This window comes from Pleurodeles waltl, chromosome 11, assembly GCF_031143425.1.
Source record: "Pleurodeles waltl isolate 20211129_DDA chromosome 11, aPleWal1.hap1.20221129, whole genome shotgun sequence".
Classification (NCBI taxonomy): Eukaryota; Metazoa; Chordata; class Amphibia; order Caudata; family Salamandridae; genus Pleurodeles; species Pleurodeles waltl.
Genome location: NC_090450.1, coordinates 819,025,757 through 819,046,600, shown reverse-complemented (window position 1 = coordinate 819,046,600; position 20,844 = coordinate 819,025,757). Strand labels below are relative to the sequence as shown.

Genomic DNA, 20,844 nt, shown 5'->3' with positions numbered 1-20,844 from the left:
GTCAGACTCAGTCCCCCACACCGTTATCGATCCTGCTGCCTAGAAATCCAGTAGTCTCATTTAGGATAATGAGAGCCCACGCGACAATCTAAGGGTCATTTCAGGAGAGATTCACTCTTTGATTTGATTGATTTTGTATTTCATAGCAAGTATTCTGGAAATTGAAATAGCTCTAATTGCAGATCATAGCTAAAGGACTATCAACCCCATAGCTGCGCACCAACAGGGTCACACTCAATCTAGTATCAGCATATTAAAAGGGGCAGGAAATTTACCTTCATACTGTATGTTTGGACTTAGCTTTCCCTTTAGCAAAACAGTTTGAACTTGCTTGCACAGGAAAGGAAGAAAATATTCTCTAAAATTAAACTATCATTTTGAAAGAATTTGAAAGACATCTTTCTCACTTGTGAGCTCCCAAACCATATAGATATCACCAGACACCTTACCAAGATCCTGCATTTTTTCCCTGACATCCATGGTTGCAGTATGCGAAATGCTTGTGGAGAGGGCGCTGGGTTCCCCGGTGTTCTGAAGAGGGGAGGTAATTAATCTGACATCCTAATGTCCACGGTTGGATAAACTAAGTTTACGTTTTAAAACAGAAAGGATGCATAAGACAGCACACTGACAGCCAGGCTTTACGCAAATACATTTTGCATATGTTCCTGGACAAAAAGATTAATCTTTCTCAAAAGATGCATCCGGAGAGTAGTGCTAGGAAAACGAATGCTGAATAGCCCATAGTGTTGCCTTTCAAATGTATGTGAGAGATGCACTTCTTTACAAGACCACCGAAGCTGCCATTGCTCTGGTGCAAGGAGCTTGACGTCTCTGAAAAACATTATGTGAAATGATAAAGAAACCTTCCCTGCTGTAGGGCTTTAGCTGCTTTCTTGGCTGAAGTGAGAGCACAATATATAACAAAAACATGTTTGGAAAGTCTGAAGAAAGTTGTTCTTTCCAAATAAAACATAAGAACTCAAGACATCTACACAGTGTAGCATTTCTTCAGCCAAAGACCACATGGCATCAGCTGGAATTGCAGGAGAAACAAAATCTCGTTTTAAATTAATTTCTCTTCCAATTGTTTGCATGGGGCATAGGGCCAGCTGAAGAATCACTGTATCTTTATTGACAACAAAATAAATGTTCTCGGAAGATAGAACCTGAAGTTTCTTCTGTAAGATGCTATGGCTCCAAAAAAGACCATCTTCCAGGTTGACAGTTCTTTATCACAAGAAGCCATGGTGTCAAACGTCGTTTTCACGAGCAGGGGCAAAACAAGATTCAAATATCTTGGAGAAGCATGGTTCGTAAAAGGGTGGTCGATATGTGGACCAGGACAATGTCTATCAATGTCCTAAATCAAACATGACATTCATAGGGACATTGTCCTGGGCTTCAATAGTGATAGGACATAGACCCAAGCACCTTTTGTGAAGTGCAGTATTAGAGGTGGGCATGCTTGAGTAACTCCTTGTCCTCCATCTCTCCCTGTGTTGGTAGTGATCGATATAAAGAACACCTTTGAAACAGCGTATCTCTCTCTCTGTTTGTAATGAAGAGGGTTCAGAAGACAAGTTTAAGAAGACTACATTGACTAGTACTGGGTAAACAAATGTTTAACTTCAATAACTGTGGCGGCCACAAGCGCAATGAAAGATTAAACAAAAAGTGATGACATATCCATATAATTTAAGGGCATCTCTAAAGTTCAGTGACAAAAATTCAAGGCCTCATTTATAGTTCGCAGACAAGATACTCAGTCACAAACACGACAGATATCCCAATTGATGGATTACAAGGATATAATGCACTTGTAATCCGGGGGACAGGATATCCGTCTGCATGGAGTATCCCATCTGTCGAAATAATATAAAGGCCCCTTAATTACTTACTCTTATAATGCATCATGGCTTAAATCTTGTCTAGCTGCACATCATATTGCCCTCTGCTAAGCCCAGATGTGGGGATGCAGGTTTTTCAGGGACCAGCCTATCAAGTTTAGCAATGTAGTGAAGGATTGTAGAACCTGCCCCTCCCTGCAGAATCTGAAAATCTGGTCCCTGGAAGGGAATAGAGAATGGTTCGAAAGGAAAAAGAGTTCTGTTAACCACATCTAGTAATGTCAAAATGAGATACTAGAAATAGACTGTAGTTGCAGTAATTCATGAACATCAGAAGAACCGACAGATAGAGGGGGAAAGCATAAAGCAGGTTGCCAGAAGAATCCAGGAAGAAAGAGTCCTAAAGTAATTTGACTATACCCTGTATATTGTTTGTCCCATTCATTTACTACTGCCCATGAAAAATAATATCTAACACTACTAATGAGCACATTCCCTCCATTCTTGTATTTTGGGAGTACTTACTGTACTCAGCAATGGCGTTTTTCATTTTGTCTTGCAGCACTCACTGGTGGCATTATTCTTATTGGCAGCTTCGTTTGGCCATAAATTCATGTTCTTTTCCTATGAATTTCTGAGCCCGCTCCAGTATCAAATTCTGAACAACCCAAAGGAATATTTCAATGCGTGAGAGACAGGCTATAGGCAGGTTGCTCGCCCATGTCAATGTCATGGAGTCCTTAGTGACCAGTCTGAAAGGACAGAATGCCAGTGAGACTCCTCTGTATTAACGAGCTAATGGAAAGCTTTATTTCCGACAGTGTTCCCTTGCTCCATGCTTGCAAGCAATCCATATTAGCCCCCTTTCTCGCCGGGAAGCATCTGCCACTACTGACTCCTCCAGAGACTGTGCAATTTTTTGGAGCAAATGTACATTCCTAAATGTATGTTATTCACCGCAGCTAAAGGAGGCCCTGCAGTAGAAGCGGCCCTAACAAACAAAAATCTCATGTTCAAACTAAGGAATAAATACAGCCTGTAGACCTTTAGAAAATCTTTGCTAAATATATTTCCAGACAAGTTATGACTTCTTCGAGTCTAGTGACCATCAGACAAAGTAAGCAGCATCTATATAGTGTTATGTTGTACACTGTATAAATGTGAGGCCCACTCAGACATTCCTGTACCTCTGGTATGAGGCCATATCCACAACTGGTTATGATGACACAGTGTCGGGTCAGTAATCAGCAATCTAGTGTCTGGCCTCCCGAATGTGTTCTAGGTTCATTTCAACCACTCTTCTTTTCAAAAGAGGCTCAGCCTTATGGGTGGACAGTCTATCAAGTCTGCCATCTTCTCACTCGTCGCTGAATCATCAGTGCAGAGGTCCAATACATTTCAAAAGGAAAGAGTTACCAAAATGCAAAAATTCCCATTCCAAGATTGATTACAATCCTCTACCCAACAATGTAACACTTTCATGCAGTCCTTCACACCCCCACTCCCACACACAGTCCGCTTGTGCAAAGTGTCACTTGCTGCTAAATGTTACGTGGACCACTGGGTGTAGTCAAACTTCAAACATTGTTAATCTACGCAGTCCTGGACGTTACCGGGAAAAAAAACCAAGAAAAACTAAGAACTTTTCAAATCAATTTTCCTACTGGGAGTTTGACCGCTTTTTGCCTGGGACTATTAGGAGGCGTTGTCGCCACGAAGGCAGGTGTCCTACCAAATGCTGAATGAAGAATATCAACATGTAAACTACTGAGTACCGAATATGGGCTGCCATTATACTATCAAAGTAAGTATATGTAGATAAATAGCAATTTACTATTATCAACCCCGCATCAGCACTCGCCGTCTTACATAGTTGTGTTCTCTCCAGCCAGTGTTCTCTATCTCAGACAGCAATCACTACTCACTCAGCCCTTGCATTCGAGAGAGCAGTGTGCAGCACTCACTCCATAGGCTTGCCTTCTCTTGATATTACTCTGCTTTCTTTCCAGCTGAGTACTCACATTCTCAGATAGCTGTGTTCATTTTCTTTAGCTTTGTGTTCACTTTCTCAAACAGCAAACTCTATTCTCACTGATCTGCGACCAACAAGTTGGCAATGATTCGAGCTCTACACTGGCCTTCGCCTAGATCAGTGCTCATTCTTCCTACAACAGCACAGGACTTCCAAGACCATACTCACCTTCTCAGACAGCCGTTTGCAGTCCTGGCGCATGATCTCACAGTCCCGAGCCTTGGTTTTGATGAGGTCTTGTTTGGACGCAGATAAGAGCAAACCTTTAGCATCAAGAGGGCCAACAACATCATACCAGATAGGACTTCCCTCGCTGTCATGGCAGCACAGTCCACCAGACAGGTACAGCTGGACAACCTGCAAGCAGAAATAGTATGTCAGCTGAGGGATGCAAAATGGACTCTGCATTCTGAGTGAAGAAACAAGGCCGAATTTCATTGCTTCTCTGTTGAGAACACAAGACCTGCTATTATTATTCTCAATGTGGTGTCAATTTTCAAATCACTGTTTTGGGAGTTACCATTTTATAACTGACTAGTACCTAATAAAAATTACTTCCTCCGCGGAGATGATTTAGTGTTGGACAGGTACACACTTCAGTGGATCAACTTGTTTTCTTACACTACACATCCTCTTTCTAGACATGGGAACTGTCTTTCAGTATAAAACAAAATATTTGACCATCTAAATTTGGTTTTCTGAATGTAATCATGCTATGTAAAAGATGAACATATGTGTTCTCACCGAGGTGACTACTACCTCGATGTCTTAGAGGAATGACTGTGCATCTTGAGACACATCTATATCTCCAACATTGGAATCTTACATATATCCACATGCTTCAATCATTTCCTATTCTCGAACTGGGAATCCCCGGTACATATAAATAGCAGTAAACAGTGTTAAAATTGCCAGAAAACTGAATAACAGTGTTTTAGTAGCACATCGACCTCATGTGAAGCTACCTAAACTTAAGCCAATGATGTGAAAGTAATCTCTACTACTTCACAGGGAGGCCACCAGGGCTTGGATTTCAAAACACTAGTGTGAGAAGAGTATGTAATGTATGAGCCTTTCACCAGGGAGGGAGAGCCACATGTGATACATCAAAATGTCTAGTGTTGGAGAACTTTAGTTACATGTAATTAATTTCTTGTCCAACATTGCATCTTTCATATTTTCACGAGTGAATCAGAAAAGTAAGCAGTACATATCTATCGCTGTAAGAAATGGGGTCTCTAGTTGGCAGTGGTTTGCACCATGTCGAAGAAGGGATCCTCACTACGATAACCCCTGCTCACCCCCTTGGTAGCTTGGCATGAACAGTCATGCTTATCTCAGAGGCAATGTGTAAAGTATTTGTACACAAACACACACACTAACACAGTGAAAACAAGAGTACTTCACACCAGTTTAGAACAATAGCCAATATTTGTCTAAGTAAAACAAGACCAAAATGACAAAAATCCAACATATACAAGCAAAGATATGTATTTTTAAAGATTAAATCTTAGTAAAGCGCTTAAAAACACAAAAACTCCAACTGGGGCTAGCACAACATCTTGACGGAGTCGTTCCAAACAGTCCGACGCCACTCACGAGGGAGTGCGGACTGGTCACGGAGTCGCACAATTCCCCGGTACAGTACGAAGTTGGGGAGGTGAGGCATCATGAGGCGTTGCTGGAACTGGTGCCGCATCAGTTTCTTATTGCTATCGGGGAGGTGAGGCGTCAGTTCCTTACTGCTAGGCAGGGTGGTGGGGCGTAGGTTCCTTGTGGTTGCAGGGGAGGTGATGTAGCATTGGTGGTGAGACATTGGATCCTTACGATCCGGCGGGGTCGATGAATACAGCAGGTCAAGATGTGAGGTGTCAACTTGTCAGCGTCGCAACCATACCACAAGGTCACAGGTGCCTCTGGCAGAGTCAATCTGGTGTCATGACGCTGGTGACATGGCCCTCAGGACTCACCCTGTGGCGGGGCTTTGGAGGCGTGGCTACGGTCCAGGCAGCAGGGCAGAGTCCAACAGCAGTGCCAGTTCTGAAGTTGATCTGGAATTGATGTTCTTGGTTTCTTTTTGGTTACACCAGAACTCACTCCCAAGGTCCCAGGACCTGGATTTGGCACCACTTGGCGAGTCAGGACTCTCAGCAAGAGAGTCCAGGTGCTGGCAGATGAAGTCTGATGTCCCTGAGACTTCTAACAGGAAGCAAGCTCAGTCCAAGTCCTTGGAGAACCTTTGGAAGCAGGATGCAGAAAGCAAATTTCAGTCCTTTAACTCCCAGGACAGAAGCAGCAAGCAGCAGGCTGGCACAGCAAAGCAACAGGCAGAGTGGCAGTCTTTCCTACAGCATCTATCTCTTGTTCCTCGCAGAATGTCATCAGTCCAGAAAGATTCTAAAGTTGTGGTCTCAGAGGTCCAATAGTTATATTCATTTCTGCCTTTGAATTAGGCAAACCTCAAAGGAAAGTCTTTATAGTGCACAAGACCCTACCTTACTTGCCCTGGCCCCAGACACTTTCCATGGGGTTGGAGACTGCTTTGTGTAAGGACAGACACAGCCCTATTCAGCTGCAAGTGTCAGCTCCTTCCACCACTCTAGCCCAGGAAGAACCATCAGGATAAGCACGGCACACCTCAGTTCACTTTGTGTGGCTTTCTAGAGTAAATTCACAAACAGCCCAACTGTCATCCTGTCCCAGATGTGTATTCCACAGACAGTCAGAGGCACGGAATGGTTCAGCAAGAAAATGCCAGCTTTCTAAAAGAGGCATTTCCAAACTTACAATTCAAAAATCAACTTCACCAGAAGTTGTATTTGTACTTTGTGAGTTCGGAGAGCCAAAATGCCATATCTCGATCTGCTCCCAATGGGAAAACACACTTAAAAGATATTTCAAGGCAATCCCCATGTTACCCGATGGGAGAGATAGTCCTTGCAATAGTGAAAATCTAATTTAGCAGTATTTCAATATCAGTACATGTAAACCACACCAGTTCATGTCCAACCTTTTAAATACAGTGTACCCTGTCCCTGGGACTGCCTTAGGCATACCTTAGGGGTGACTTACATGTAGTAAAATGGAGGGTTTGGGCCTGGCAAGTGAGTGCACTTGCCAGGTTGAAATGGCAGTTTAAAACTGAACACACAGGCACTGCAATGGCAGGCCTGAGATGTTTGCAGGGCTATTCAGGTGGGTGGCACGATTAGTGCTGCAGGCCACTAGTAGCATTTGTTTAACAGACCCTGGGCAAACCTGGTGCACTATACTAGGGACCTAATAGTAAATCAAATATGCCCATCATGGAGAAACCAATCACCAATACAATTTAGAGAAAGAGCATATGCACTTTAGCACTGGTTAGCAGCGATAAAGTGCCCAGAGTCCTAAAGCCAACATAAACAGGGCAGAAAAAAATAGGAGGAAGGCAGCAAAAAGTTTGCCGATAACCCTGCAAAAAGGGTCCAGTCCAACAATCACATATTATAAGCGGGAAGGATCTCCTTTATAAAATAATTGAGCGGGAAGTAAGATCACCACCTTTATTGAAACAGGTTTCTGAGGAGTGCTTAACTAATACTGCGCTGGCTTCTGCTTCCATGTCTAAGTAAAAGCGCTTCATATATGTGTGGCTGCGCTTCTAGGTGGCTGCACAACAGATTGTCTTGCAAGGTCTCATCAGCATTCAGTGCCGCAGTCATAGCCATATTCCTGGTGGAATACGCCCTCCCTCTTTCCTGGAGTGGATGCCTGGCCTTGGTGTTTCCGGAGGCAAATCAAGCTCAGAATAATGTGCGACAACCTCTTCAGGGCTGTTGAAAAGACACAAACAGCTGATATGATGAGTGTATGTTCTTTGTTTCATCAATGCAGAACCTGAGTCATCTGCGTAACTCCAATAAGTGTAATGATCTTGCTACGGACATTGATGGATTTGGGAAGAAAGATTGCATACTGACTGTTTAATTAAAGTGTAAGTCAATAGGAACCCTGCATATGAATCTGGCATTCTCAGGACGACTCTCTCCTTTGAGAACCAGAAGAACGGTTCTTTGAAGGGTGATGCTTGCATTTCCTCTACTCCTTGTTGATGGTATTGCTAGGAAAAGCCCTGTCTTTCATGAAACAAATTTTACGTACACCCTGAATACTGGTTCAAAGGGAGGTTTCAATAACTGGCTGAGGTGAGCATCATACAGATATACCCTGAAAAGGCATTTCATAAATTGGTTTATAATCCGTTGGGAGAGAGTAGATGACTATGGATCTGTTCTTGTAAATCACAATATTGTAGCCAGATGTACTCTATGTGTATAATAGCTGAGTACACTCTTGGCCGGATCCAACAAGTCTGGTAGGTTGTATTTAAAGTGGGGAACGTTTTAGATCCTGCACCAGACACAGAAACGTTGGCACTTGGTATTGCAAGTTTTTGGAATAGGCAGAGCATGTGCCTGTGCTAGGATGTTTTTACAGTCTTCTGGTAGATCCAAGTGGCCGAACTCTAAGTGGTCAGGTACCATGCGGGTTCAGCGACTCGAGGTTGTGGTGCAGTATCTCTCTGGTGTCTGAAGGGCAGTCTGGAGTACAATAATCAGAGAAAAGGGCTGGACGTGCTGACAGTCGTAGGAGTTCGCTATTCCAGTATTTGTGTGGCTAAGCCAGAACAATGTGAATCAGAGTGCAATAATCCATGGTCACCTCCTTCAACATCCAGGGTACCAGGTAAAGCAGAGAAAAGGCATAAGCAAAGATTTTGGACCACGAATTGAAAGGGTATTGCCCATGGGACATGGATCCAAAATCTGCTTCTGAAGTATTGGCATTTCTTGTTGTGCACTGTGGTGAAGAGATTGATTATGGGTTGACCCCATTTTCGGAACATATAATCGTCTTGGTCCTCACTCATGCAGTCGTATAGTTCTCAACTGAGTGCATCCGGCTGATTGTTTTGGCGACCTGGCAGGTGTTCCACAGCAATGCTAACCTTGCGAGAAATGGCCCATTTACATAGAAGTTGAGTCTCTTAGACTACGTTCCTCTCTGTTAGGCTACGTAGAAAATAGTGTCTAGTTCTTGTTATACAGGTCTCATCTGGAGTCGGCAAAAGGGAACCAGGCTTATACACGACATTAGGCCTAACAGAGATTTGTACTCTTTGACCGTGACTGAATGATTTGCAGATAGACTCTTTGCCATGGCTTGAAACTTCCCACAGGTCGAAACGTCTTTACTGGCTCAGTATCAAGCGTTGAACCTAGGAAATGGATTTTCATATGGGGCTCTAGTGATGATTTTTCCCTGTTCAATGTGAAACCCAAGCTATGAAAGAGATTGATGCAGGTGACCACAGAGGCCCTTGCCTCTTTCTTTGATGGAGCTTTGACAAACCAATTGTCTAACTATGGGTATACCCGGTGACCCTGTTGCCTTAGGAAATCTGCAACTGGTGAAAGGCACTCTGAAAATCAGAAATGCTGATTTGAGCCTGAAAGGGAGTACCTTGAATTTTTAATGCTGTCTTGCTACCGAAAACCTGAGATAATTTCTGGTGCTTCTGATGGATGGCTATATGGAAGAATGTGTCCTGAAGATTTAAGGACACAAAGTAATCACCTTCTTGGATCATCAAGAGGAACCCCAAAGTGTAATCAGCTAAAAAGGATTGCTTCTTCCGATATTTGTTCAAGTGTCTGAGCCCAGAATTCAGCTCCATTGTCCCATCTTCTTTCTTATTTAAAACAATCTGGAGTAAAATCTCTTATTTCTTTGGTGGAATTGTGAGACTATTTCTAGTGCTCTCTTTAGGAGGTGAAGGAGAATTTCATGTTGTAACTCTTTCAGTTTAAGATAATATTTATTCTTGAATGGGCAGACAGGTGGTCTTTGAATAAATTCCAATGTATGACCTGTGCAAACAAATTGCCTCACCCATTTGTCCAATATTACAGACTCCCAAGCAGGGGCAAAAAGAAAAATTCCAACCTCCTCCCCTCCTTCTTCTGTGTTTGAGATGGAAGGTGGGGCAAAGGCATTAAGTCAAGCTTTTTTTGGTTTTCAATTGAGCGTGATTGAGAAGCGCTTCTTTTTCATCCTGATTATCTCCGATATCCTTGCCTTTCATTGCACTTAGAGGCATAGCCGGATTGTCTTTGTGGATATAATGGTGAAACTTGATCTCCCGGCTGGTTGAATCTGCCCCTGTAATTCGGGGACCTTCGTGAGCCACGAAAAATTGGACGAACCAGATCTATGGTACTCATCCAGAAAAATTCCAAACAAACAAGGTGTAGTCATCGAAATGCATGTCCAGTATTTTCGTTTGAACCTTGGGATAGAAGGCTGTGCATCTGAGCTAGCCTTGTCTTCTTACACCTTGTCTTGCAACTTGCTGAAAGCCTGGATTTGAGGTGTCCATTACCGCATCAATTATGGCTGCTGAAATATTTCTTTGGGGATAGCTTTGGCAGTCTCCTTTTTATCTTCCTGAAAGAGGGTGAGCTGTGGTGCAATGTCAAGCCACCTCTGGCGATCACAATGTCCTAGAATTACCAGACTGTTGGCCGCCTTAATAAAAGTTGCAGCGAGTGAACAAATTCTTAGGCCCAAATTGCCTATAGATAGCCCTCCTATCTCTGTATGTCTGGCCAGAGGATGGTGTAATGGGGTTTTTAGATCTACTCTGAGCAGCCAAAGTTCTAACTGAAGTATACAAAAAGTGGTGGATAAATGCTTGAATTAATCTCAGCCACTGGTAATTAGTTGGCCATATCCCAGCCCATTGTTATTTGAACACCATGCCACCTCAGTTTAGACCCAGCCATATGCAAATCAGTTTTTACCTTACTACAATGGGAACTGTCCAGCCCAACTGCCAGGCTAGGTCCTCCCTGAATGATACCACAAGAAACCTAGGACTGATTTCGACCTGATTAGGGTTCATCAGCCAGGTATAGCTTAGCTCCAGTGACACAGTGTGTACAGGAATCACGTCTGGGCATACTCGTCCCACTTAAAGGAACACACTGAAGTACACAAAAAAGTGGCGGAGGGAATTAATCTCGGACATTGGTAATTACTCTGGCCTGTATCCCAGTCAATCATTATTTGCATACCATGCCACCTACCCATATGCAAATCAGTTTTGACCCTGCTCCAAGTTATGATCGAGTCCAGCTTTGGCTGTCTAGTCAGAAAAGCTGGGGTTCAGTATGTTTTCTCCAGACGGGGTATTACAGCTGGAATCATAGCAGGTGTCTACATTAGCTTCAGCCTTTCAGAACAGACAAAAATCCAGGACTGGCCTGGATTTTATAGACTTGTGTGACTGTTCTTCAAAGTCATAACAGAAACATGCCAGTTTCAACTTACGTCATTGCCAGCTGGAATTTCTTGGTAGCCTTTTCCATGAAGGAATGAACATGGGATATATCATCTGAAGGATTTGGTAAACTGTAGTTTGCTATCTTTCTTTGGACAGATGAAGTCCTCTCCATCATTAACACCTCCGTCACCTCCTTGTGGAGGCTCTCCTCACTCCCTGTCCATATTGGAATATATAGACTTAGCCATATTCTTGTAATCCGCTATGCCTTTAGGGTTGGTGGGGTCAGCAGTTTAGAGTGGTCTGTCAGATAGTTATCTTGCAGGTAAGAGGGGAGGGTGGTGGTGGTGATGGTTGCTAAGGAGGTGTAGGTGGTAAGGGGCGGGTGGAGGAGGTAGAGGTATGGATACAACCGGTTTTGTGATTTGAGGAAACTGACCTGCAGAATGATGTGCTGAAAATCTCTGGACAGTGTCCATGATTGGTTGCAATGTTGATAAAAAAAAGCCACAGGTAATTGGACCACCTCAGGTTCCTCACTGTTTCGAGGAGGTACATAATCAGGCTTTCATATTAATCACAGCATGGCTTGTCCTCAGCCATTCCAACTTCAAAGTGAGATGCAGCATACATCCAAATGGGTTGGGCTGTGTGTGTTCTGAGATAGAAGGTTGCTGGCATCCTCTTCCAGGACGAATTCCAGTATTTGGGAAGGTAGCGGAGATGTCACATTTAACTGTGAAAATACTGGTTTAGTAAATACTGTTGTAGACTGTCATCATCAAGGGTGTTGATCTCAACTGTATTGTCACCAGCAGTGTTAACGTCAATGTTGTTGTAGATGTCAACGGTGTAGTCTGTGACGTCCTGGTTGTTGGGTGCAAATTCGAATGGTTTGCCATTAACGTCTCCCTTATGCTGGCAGCTTCGTCAACCACAATAGGTGAGACATGCATGATGCCATCACCAACTGTCTGTTTTTTAACTTGTCACTGATGGGGTGCTTTCTCTGGTTTTATTCCTCTTAGTAAAAGGTCAATCATCATTTGAATGACATTTTCCGCAGTTAATGAGCGGACAGAGAATCTTATTTTTGGGATGTTTTCCAGCTCCAGGTTTAGTTTGTGAGGCGGTGGCTGCAAGCACTGTGCCAAATAAATCCAATTCAGGAAACTGTATGTCTCCTTTTCTGCGCTATCTTTGTGGAAGTGCTTGATGGGGCACTTTTCATTGAATCTTCCCCTGAAGAGAGGGCATCCCCATTAGAAGGAGGAAAATTCTCTTTAATCAGTAGATAGTATGCCAGCCTTCTCGCTCTCTGTCCTTTCCAGTCTTTGTAGTAAAGGTTTTTACAAATGTGAGAGCGTGAAGGCTTATGAACACAATGAAATTAGTTACTTACTTTTAACTGCAGCTCTCCAACATTGGTATTTTCTATATATTCACGTGCTTGAATCATTCCCCGTCATCAAGCTGGGAATCCACGGTGTACTGAGCTAGCTGTGTACACTGTAAACACATACACTATACAGTATATAATGTAAAAAGGCCATAGGCCTGAAACAGCATGCTTAGTAACACACTCACCTCATCTGAAGGAATCTAAACGTCAGCCAAAGAACTAGAAGCATAAGCACTACTAAACCCCCAAGAGGCAACCACATCTCAGATTTCAAAGCACAAGTGAGAATAAAATACACTGAGCCTCTGACAGGGGAAGAGGGAGGGTCGCATGTGAAAATATAAAAGACAGCAATGTTGGAGAACTGGAGTTTCAGGTAAGTAACTATTTTTTTCTCCAACACTGGATCTTTTGTTATATTTACATGCTTGAATCAGAATAGCACGCAGTACAAATTAAAGAGTAGAACAAAGGGGAAGCATGCTCACCTGTAATGAAACTGGTTTCTCTGGACCGCCTGTCCCACTGCTGCGTCAACTTCTGTGTCCACATCTAGGCAATAATGCTTCTTGAACGTATGCCTGCTCCTCCAGGCGGCTGCATGGCAGATGTGTTTCAAGGGCACTCCAGCATAGAGTGCTGCAGTTGACGCTATGCCCCTGGTGGAATGCACACTCTGTCTCTTCCCTGGAGAGAATGCTTGGTTTTGGCATGACAGAAAGCAATACAGGCTGAGATCCAACGGGCTATCCCCTGTTTAGACAGGAATTGACCTGACCGTGATTGAGTAAATGATACAAATAGCTGGTCTGAAGTGCATATATCCTTTTTCGTGTCTATGTCGAATATAAGACAGCTACCTAAGTCTGAAGAATGTAACGATTTTTCTGTTGATGTTGATGAGGATGGATTGGGAAAAAAGGATCTAAGAAAGACAGGCTCATTCAAATGGAAGTCAGCAGGTACCTCAGAAATGAATTTAGGGTTGCTTCTGAGCATCACGTTGTCCTTTGCGAACTGGAGAAAGGGTTTTTGGATGGTGAATGCCTGAATCTCTCCCACTCTCCTAACAAATGTCAGAGCCAAGAGTAATGCTCTCTTTTGTGAAACACATTTTAAGTTTGCTGTATGTATCTGCTCAGGAGGAAATATTGAGCTGACTGCAGACTGTTTAAGCTCCAATGGAACTGAAGGCTGTTAAAGAGTTGGAAAAGCTTTGAAGAGGCTTTTCATAAACTGTTTAATGATCCTTTGAGAAAACAGAGTAGACGTCAAACTGGATGTCCTTCTAAATCTGGAGACTGCAGCCAGATGAACCCTGACTGGAGAATATTCAAGACCACTTGCGGCCAAACATAACAAATATGGCTGGATCTGAAAAGGCTTTATCTGAAGCAGATGACTGTTATTCCTGCACAAGACACAATGCCAAGTGGAAGCATTTCTGTAAGTCCTGTTGGTTGCTAGAACACAAGTCCATGCCAGAATCTGCTTACACCCTTGTGAGCTATCCAGATAGCCAAATTCTAGGTGGTCAGGTACCACGCTGTGAAATGTAGCAAATTGGGCTCATGATGAAGAATCTCACCTTGATGTCTGGATAATATCCTGGGTTCCACCATCAAAGAAATGACTGGACGTGCTGCCAACTACGGAAGCTCACAGTACCAGTACTGGGGAGGCCACATTGGAGCAATGAGAGTAAACGTGCAGTGGTCTATCTTCACCTTCAACACCCTGGAGATCAGGGGAAAAGGAGGAAGGGCATAGGCAAATATCTTGGGCCAACTGATCGAAAGAGTTTTGCCCATCGTCCCTAGATTCTAAATTCTGCATGTGAAGCACAGAATTTTGTTGTTGTTCAGTGTGGCAAACAGATCAATTGTGGGGTAACCCCACTGACTGAAAATGTAATCCACTTGTTTCTGTTCAAATTCCCACTTGTGACAATCTGTCATTTGCCAGCTGAGAGCATCCACCTGATCATTCTGACAGCCTGGCAGGTATGGAGAGCATAGATGTTGTATTGTATGTTCTGGTTCTAAATCGGACCAACTGGCTTGCCAATCTGGGGAGAAATGTGTGTAAGCCTAGTCTTACGGAGAACAGTTCCAACATATTGATGTGGCGTTTTTTCTCAGTATCTGACCATTACCTGTGGTACTGAGTTCTTGCAGGTGGGCTCACCAACCGTTCATGGACGCACTCATGGTAAATAATAACCTTTCCATTATTGGGAGAAAAGAAAGACCTGCACTTAGATTTTCTGGAATTCTCCACCAGATCAGAGACTGTTTCATGAGCTCTGTTACGGGGGCCATATCTTCCATGTTTCCATTGCACATCCAGTTCTTGCTGAACAGGTCTCAAATGAAGTCTGCAAAACGGAATGAGACCTATACATGATGCCATCATACATATCAGGGACTTGTTTCGACTCAGTATGATCGAGTACTTTTCATCAGTAGTCTTTGACACTGTCTGTACCTTTCTCACCCTTTCCACAAATGGAAAGGCTTTCCCCAACTGAGTGTTGCTCCTAGAAACTGGATTTTTGTTTGATTGTTTAGAGATTTCTCCCCGTTCAAAGTGAAACCTAACCTCCAAAAGAGACTGATGCAAGCATTTGTGGAAACTTTTGCTATTTCACTGGAAAGCGCCTTGACTAAGCAGTTATCCAGGTATAGGAACACCTGATGAGAAACGCTGCAATTGGTGCAAGACATTTGGTGAAAATTCTCAGCGCTGATTTGAGCTCAAAAGGGAGCGTCTTGAACTGGTAGTGCTGCCCCGCTACTGAGGATTGAAGGCACTTCCTGTGTTTTCGATGAATGGATATGTGGAAATAAGCATCCCAAAGGTCCAACGAGGTCAAAAAACCCCTTCCTGCATCATTAGGAGGACTTCTTGCACAGTAGGTATCCAAAATGACTGTCTCTTTAGAAACTTGTTCATCGCCGAGATCCCCTAATGGACTCTACTGACCTGCCTTCTTTTTTTATTAGAAAAAAACTGGAATAGAAACCTTAATTCCTTTGGGATTTGGTAACAATTTCTATGAATCCTTCGGATAGAAGCAAGAGAATTTCCATTTGCATCTCCTGCAAATGAAGATGATGTTCCTTTCTGGGTGGACAAACTAGGGGTCTGTGAATCAACACTAACGTATGGCCTGAATGGACAATTTGTAACACCCACTTCTCTGATGTTATTTTCTTCCATGCTGGAGCAAAAAGGGAAAGTTCACCACCCCCCCCCCAATCCGCCCCCACCCCTTCTGAAGACCAGATGGAAAAGTGAAAATGAGCTGGGAGTGAGGCTCTCTTTTGATTATCATTGCTACTTATGGGGGAGTCTCTTCCTGCAGACCTCCCGTAAGTTTGCCTTTGATTTTGATTAAAGGAGTATCCTTGATCATATCCAGACTGTCTTTTAGGAAAACAAGACCATCCTTGACCTCGATACTGGCTGAATCCTACTCCACAATATTGTGATCCTCGTGAGCCATGAAAATTAGATGTCCCTAATCTGTGAATCTGCAGCAGCCCTAACGCATTTGCTGTATCAGTGTTGGTTTTAAGGCCTTGCAAAGCTTTATCAACATGTTTACCAAAAAGAGTTATCCCATCAAAAAGCATGTCTAATATATTAAACTGGACATCAGTACTGAAGGCTGCGTATTTTAATCAGCCTTGCTTCCTCAGGGCAATCCCTCCTGCCAACCAGCGAAAACCTGTAGCTGAAGCATCCATCGGCACGTCAATAATAAAAGAAGAGGTTAGTTCTCCTTCCTTTAGAGTAGCTCTCGCCGTTTCCATCTTATCTTCAGCAATACAATGCAGTATTGGAGTTATGTCATGCCACATCTAGTGATTATAACAACTTAGAATCGTTAGAGAATTGGCTATCTTAATTGAGGTTTCTGCCATAAAGGAAATTCTTTGGCCCATATTATCAATCCATGTGTTATCCTTGTCTATTGGACTAGATGACAGCATTAATGGGGTCTTGGTTCTTCTGTGAACAGCTGAAGTAATTGCGGAATCCGGTCTAGTATGTCCAGTGAGGCAAGCTAGAGCTGAATCCAGGGCTTTGTATTTCTTTTCTAGACAAGGTATCACAGCTGGAACGGTAGCTGCATCTTCATTAATTTCAGATTTTCTGACCAGACATAAATCAAGAATAGGTATGGATTTAACGTGTTTTAGAGATCATTGGTAGACTGAATTTCTCAGCAGGTCTTTCAATCAACAAGTGGAGTTTAGAGATATTTTCTGTAGCATCTTGTGGAATTGGTCCAACATTTCCACTTGGGACAATAAAATCTTGGCCATTATTATCCCTTGCATCACTCTCTGGTGGTAGTTCACCTTCCTCTCATATCAGAATGAGTAGAACCTTTAGAGTAAACATCATCCATGTCTTCTCTATTGGACGATCCCCTGGACGATGGAGGAGGCGGTAGCAGTGATGGCTGCCTAAGAGGTGAAATTGTAAAAGGAGCAGGTTGAGGAGGCGGGATGATGGGAGCAGCAGGCAATCCTGTGTGAGGATTATTAGTTGGTTACTGCAGTAATAACTTAGTAAAAGTATCCATCATTTGTTCCAACACTGATAAGAAGGCCATTGGCACTTGGACCACATCTGCCTCTCTATAATATCTAGGTGGTTTTTGCCTTAAATCTATTAGAGTACTTCCAGACTATTACTCCTGCTACACACATATTCTTTATAGGACTCCTCATCGTCCACTGCGTACTCTTTAAAATCTGGGACATATCTCACATCCAATTGTGGTGGGCTGTAAGCTGTCAGTGAGGCATAATCACTAGCCTCTTCTTCCTGGTCTAACTGTAATAACTGTACTGGAGTCATATCTGTGAGCCTCAAAGGTGAAAAGAATATTCATCCCATGTTTTTCTTAACTTTGTAGTTCCCAACAGTGATGCCGTATTTTTGTTTTTTTAAGAGGCGGGATGTTTTTTTTTAGTTGTTTTTTTTTTAGGGCTTAGGGTGGGGATGAGTTAGGCTTTTTTATTTAGGGCTTAGAGTGGGAAGGCAGGGTAGTTTATTTTTAAAGGGGTGGGGAAAAGTTTAAGGAGGGGCGGGAGGAGGGAGGAGAGAAAGGGAGGAAGGATTGGGAGAGGACGCAGTGAGGTAAGTGGGGTAGGGGCAGGGTTGGTGTGTAGTTTTTGGCAGTGGGGTGGATTTAGGGATTAGGGTGGGTGGGGGGTGTTGGGTTAGTTTAGTTTTTAGGCATGCTTTTACAACAAAATTCGTTGTAAAGGCATGCATGGTAAACACAAGTGTGGAAACGACATGGTCGTGGTCTCACAGCGTTAAGGCATGCAGGATTCTGTCATACAACCCTCTGGGGGGAGATTGAGTGCTTAAGCTTCCACCTCTTTGGGTGAACTTTGAGTTCTTTCAATTGAAGGGGCTATGTTACTAAACATGCTATACTGTTCCAGGCCTATGACCTTTTACATTATATACTGTATGCTATATATTTAACACTGTATACTGCTATTTTAATGTACCAGGAGATCCCAGCCTGACGACCGGAAATGATTCAAGCATGTGAACATATAAAAGGTACAATGTTGGAGAAAAATAATAAATACAGTAAGAACGAGGATCATCGGTGTAAATCTTCAACCCATAAGAGGCACAGGACTGGAAGACAGATTTCTTCTCTCCGTGAGCCATGGTGACAGTTAGTTGCAATTGGCTGGAAGATAATGAGTCTCTGTGCCATAGGAAATATCATATTTCCATAAAAACATGTCACAGCACAGTGGAAGCTAAAGACAGGGCTGGATCACTCCCAAGGTAGACAACAAAAGTAGCACTGTTAAGTTCACTGAAATGTTACAGCAAAGCTCTGCCTAAGGGCTCCCTCACACACAACGTGCATAGAAATCGGAGCTATAGTAGACCTTAGGGTGAGCAGGAGAGCTGACACTTCCACCTCACTAGCTGAAGTTCAGGTTGCTTCAAATGTGGTGGAAGTGCTACTAAACAAACATGGTTGTTCAGACCTATCGCCATTTTAATACTTTACTGCCATTTAAATGTACTGGGGATTTGCGGCCTCACAGAAAGGAATGATTCAAGCATGTGAATATATGAAAGATCCAATGTTGGAAAAGCAAGAGGTTATGCATGGAATTAGACTGGATCGCTCTGCTACCAGTCTCTTGTAGAATGTGCTTGGTGTGATTTTAAAGAGTGCATCCATTTTTTAAATATCCTTCATTCCTGGAACCAGAAGGTGTAGACATCTACAAAAAAAGTTATAATGAAAAAAGAACAGCACTCTATATGGACTCCTTTTCTTAGCTGTTTGCCAAATGACAGTTTGCTTTCAAACTCTATCAACGAAATATTCTCTATTAGTTAACATGCTGTATTGTGGAATCTCTTTACAAACACTAAATGAATGGACTTATGAAAACAATCAATTAGTTGTACAATAATTGCTGCAGTTTTTTTCAACTGGGGTCCTCAATTGGGGGCCCAGGGGCCTCTGTGTGATAGAGGAGAACTCATACTGCCTCTCTTTCATCCACACAGATGCATCTTCCTCGCAGGATATGAGTAACTGCCTGGCTTCTGGCAGTGCACCTTTTCTGCACCACAAGGGGGTGAGATCTACCAACCCCCACTGTGTCACGTTAATATTGGCCACCCATAGTATGACCTGTTACCATCGGTGTGTGGTACAGATACTTCATGCTAGCCTGAGATCCCTGCTAGCAGGAACAGCAGCCTGTAACTGTTTTGTCAAACTTCATGGCTATCCTTCTCAGACTGAGTTTTCTTTCATTATGGCTTGATACCATGTTTCCACTAGAAAGGATTGCGTTCACTTTGGACCTTGTCCCCTCACCCTGACTGCAGAAGAAAGTTTCATCTGTCTGGCTTGAAGCTACACTGAAGAACCAGCTCCAGCTCAAACCAACCCTAGTGTGCCCTGCTGAAGGGCCATCTGGCTTACTTAGGCTGAGCCCTCTCTTTTATATAAAGCACTACATGTGATTCAAAAAGTCAGGAACTCCTCCCCATCATGGGCTGTCCACAAATTTCAATAATGTAAGGCATAGGTATTCATCATATTTTTGCAACCACAGAACCTCATTTCTCGAGGTCTAGAAACTAGATGTGAAATTTCTCTACTTGGAGGCAAAAATCTAAGTTTATTTCAAAAGCAAAAAACAGTTCAGGCTTGTCTCCTGCTCATATTTCATCCTGTGGACAGATTTCCATGTTTCAAACTGTTGCGCTAATGGATCGCCAGAGTGCACGGATAGCTTAAAACTGATGTGAGAAGGAAATGTCGTACTGGATCCATCACAGGGTTAGAGGTCAGAAAAGAAAGACAGCTGAAACAAAATAGCTCCCAATCCACTCATCCGATGACCATGCTTGTCAGCCGAGCCTTCAAACCTCGAACTCTTACTTAGCTCTTCAGGTCATATTTGTCAGTCCTGACTGCTCAAACTCTCATATCAAATCTGAGTTGAAAGCTCTTTTGAAAATTTTGACACACTGAAAAAAATCAATATAAACTTTGTACCACTAACATCTGAACCCAGTTTAATACTGATAGACGTTTCTGTTATTGGTGTTCTTAAAACTGAAAAACAATTTACTAACCTCAACATTTACAATCTCTTCCCCTACGAAAGCACAAAGAGTTCTACATACACCGTTGGCACAGCACGGACAGCTCAGCATACACACTCAATATTCTCCAGAGCAGAGAGAGGGGCGATTGCAGCACAGCACACAATAGAACACAGACTGATCCAAAGGTTGTCCGAACAAATAGAACTGACCTTGACAGAGCAACGCATACATCACACCATTCATTGATCCACAGACTGTATGACAGATCTGACCTGGTACATCCCTCACTGAGGAAGAGCAGAGTAACATTCACTGAGTCATCGACTGTCGGAACCGACAGATCCCATCTGAACACTGTCCCAACGCAGCTCGCACCAACAAACTGGTTCAGCCGCCAGAGATGAACAATCCTGTCCATATCACAGAGGCTTGACTTTTAAGCTATAGGTAATGGGAAGCCCAAGTTACTGAAATATTTGGTTACCACAGGTTTTTAGAAATCGGGGCCATTGGAAAATAAAGAAGTGGAGTAGGTTAAACCAGAAGGCATCATTCCACAAACAATTTAGAGGGTGCATATACCTGTAAATCCTATATAAAG

General features: G+C 43.0%; 1 protein-coding gene across 2 annotated transcripts in view; it reads right to left on the bottom strand.

Moving 5' to 3' along the window:
- The window catches only part of LOC138266166 (SEC14-like protein 2), a 212,973-nt gene that overhangs the window by 110,328 nt on the left and 81,801 nt on the right, over nt 1–20,844 (bottom strand). For both annotated transcript variants that reach the window (XM_069214635.1, XM_069214636.1), the window contains exon 5: nt 4,051–4,239. In XM_069214635.1, coding sequence (XP_069070736.1) covers nt 4,051–4,239 — 189 coding nt within the window. The remainder of the gene's footprint in view (nt 1–4,050; nt 4,240–20,844) is intronic.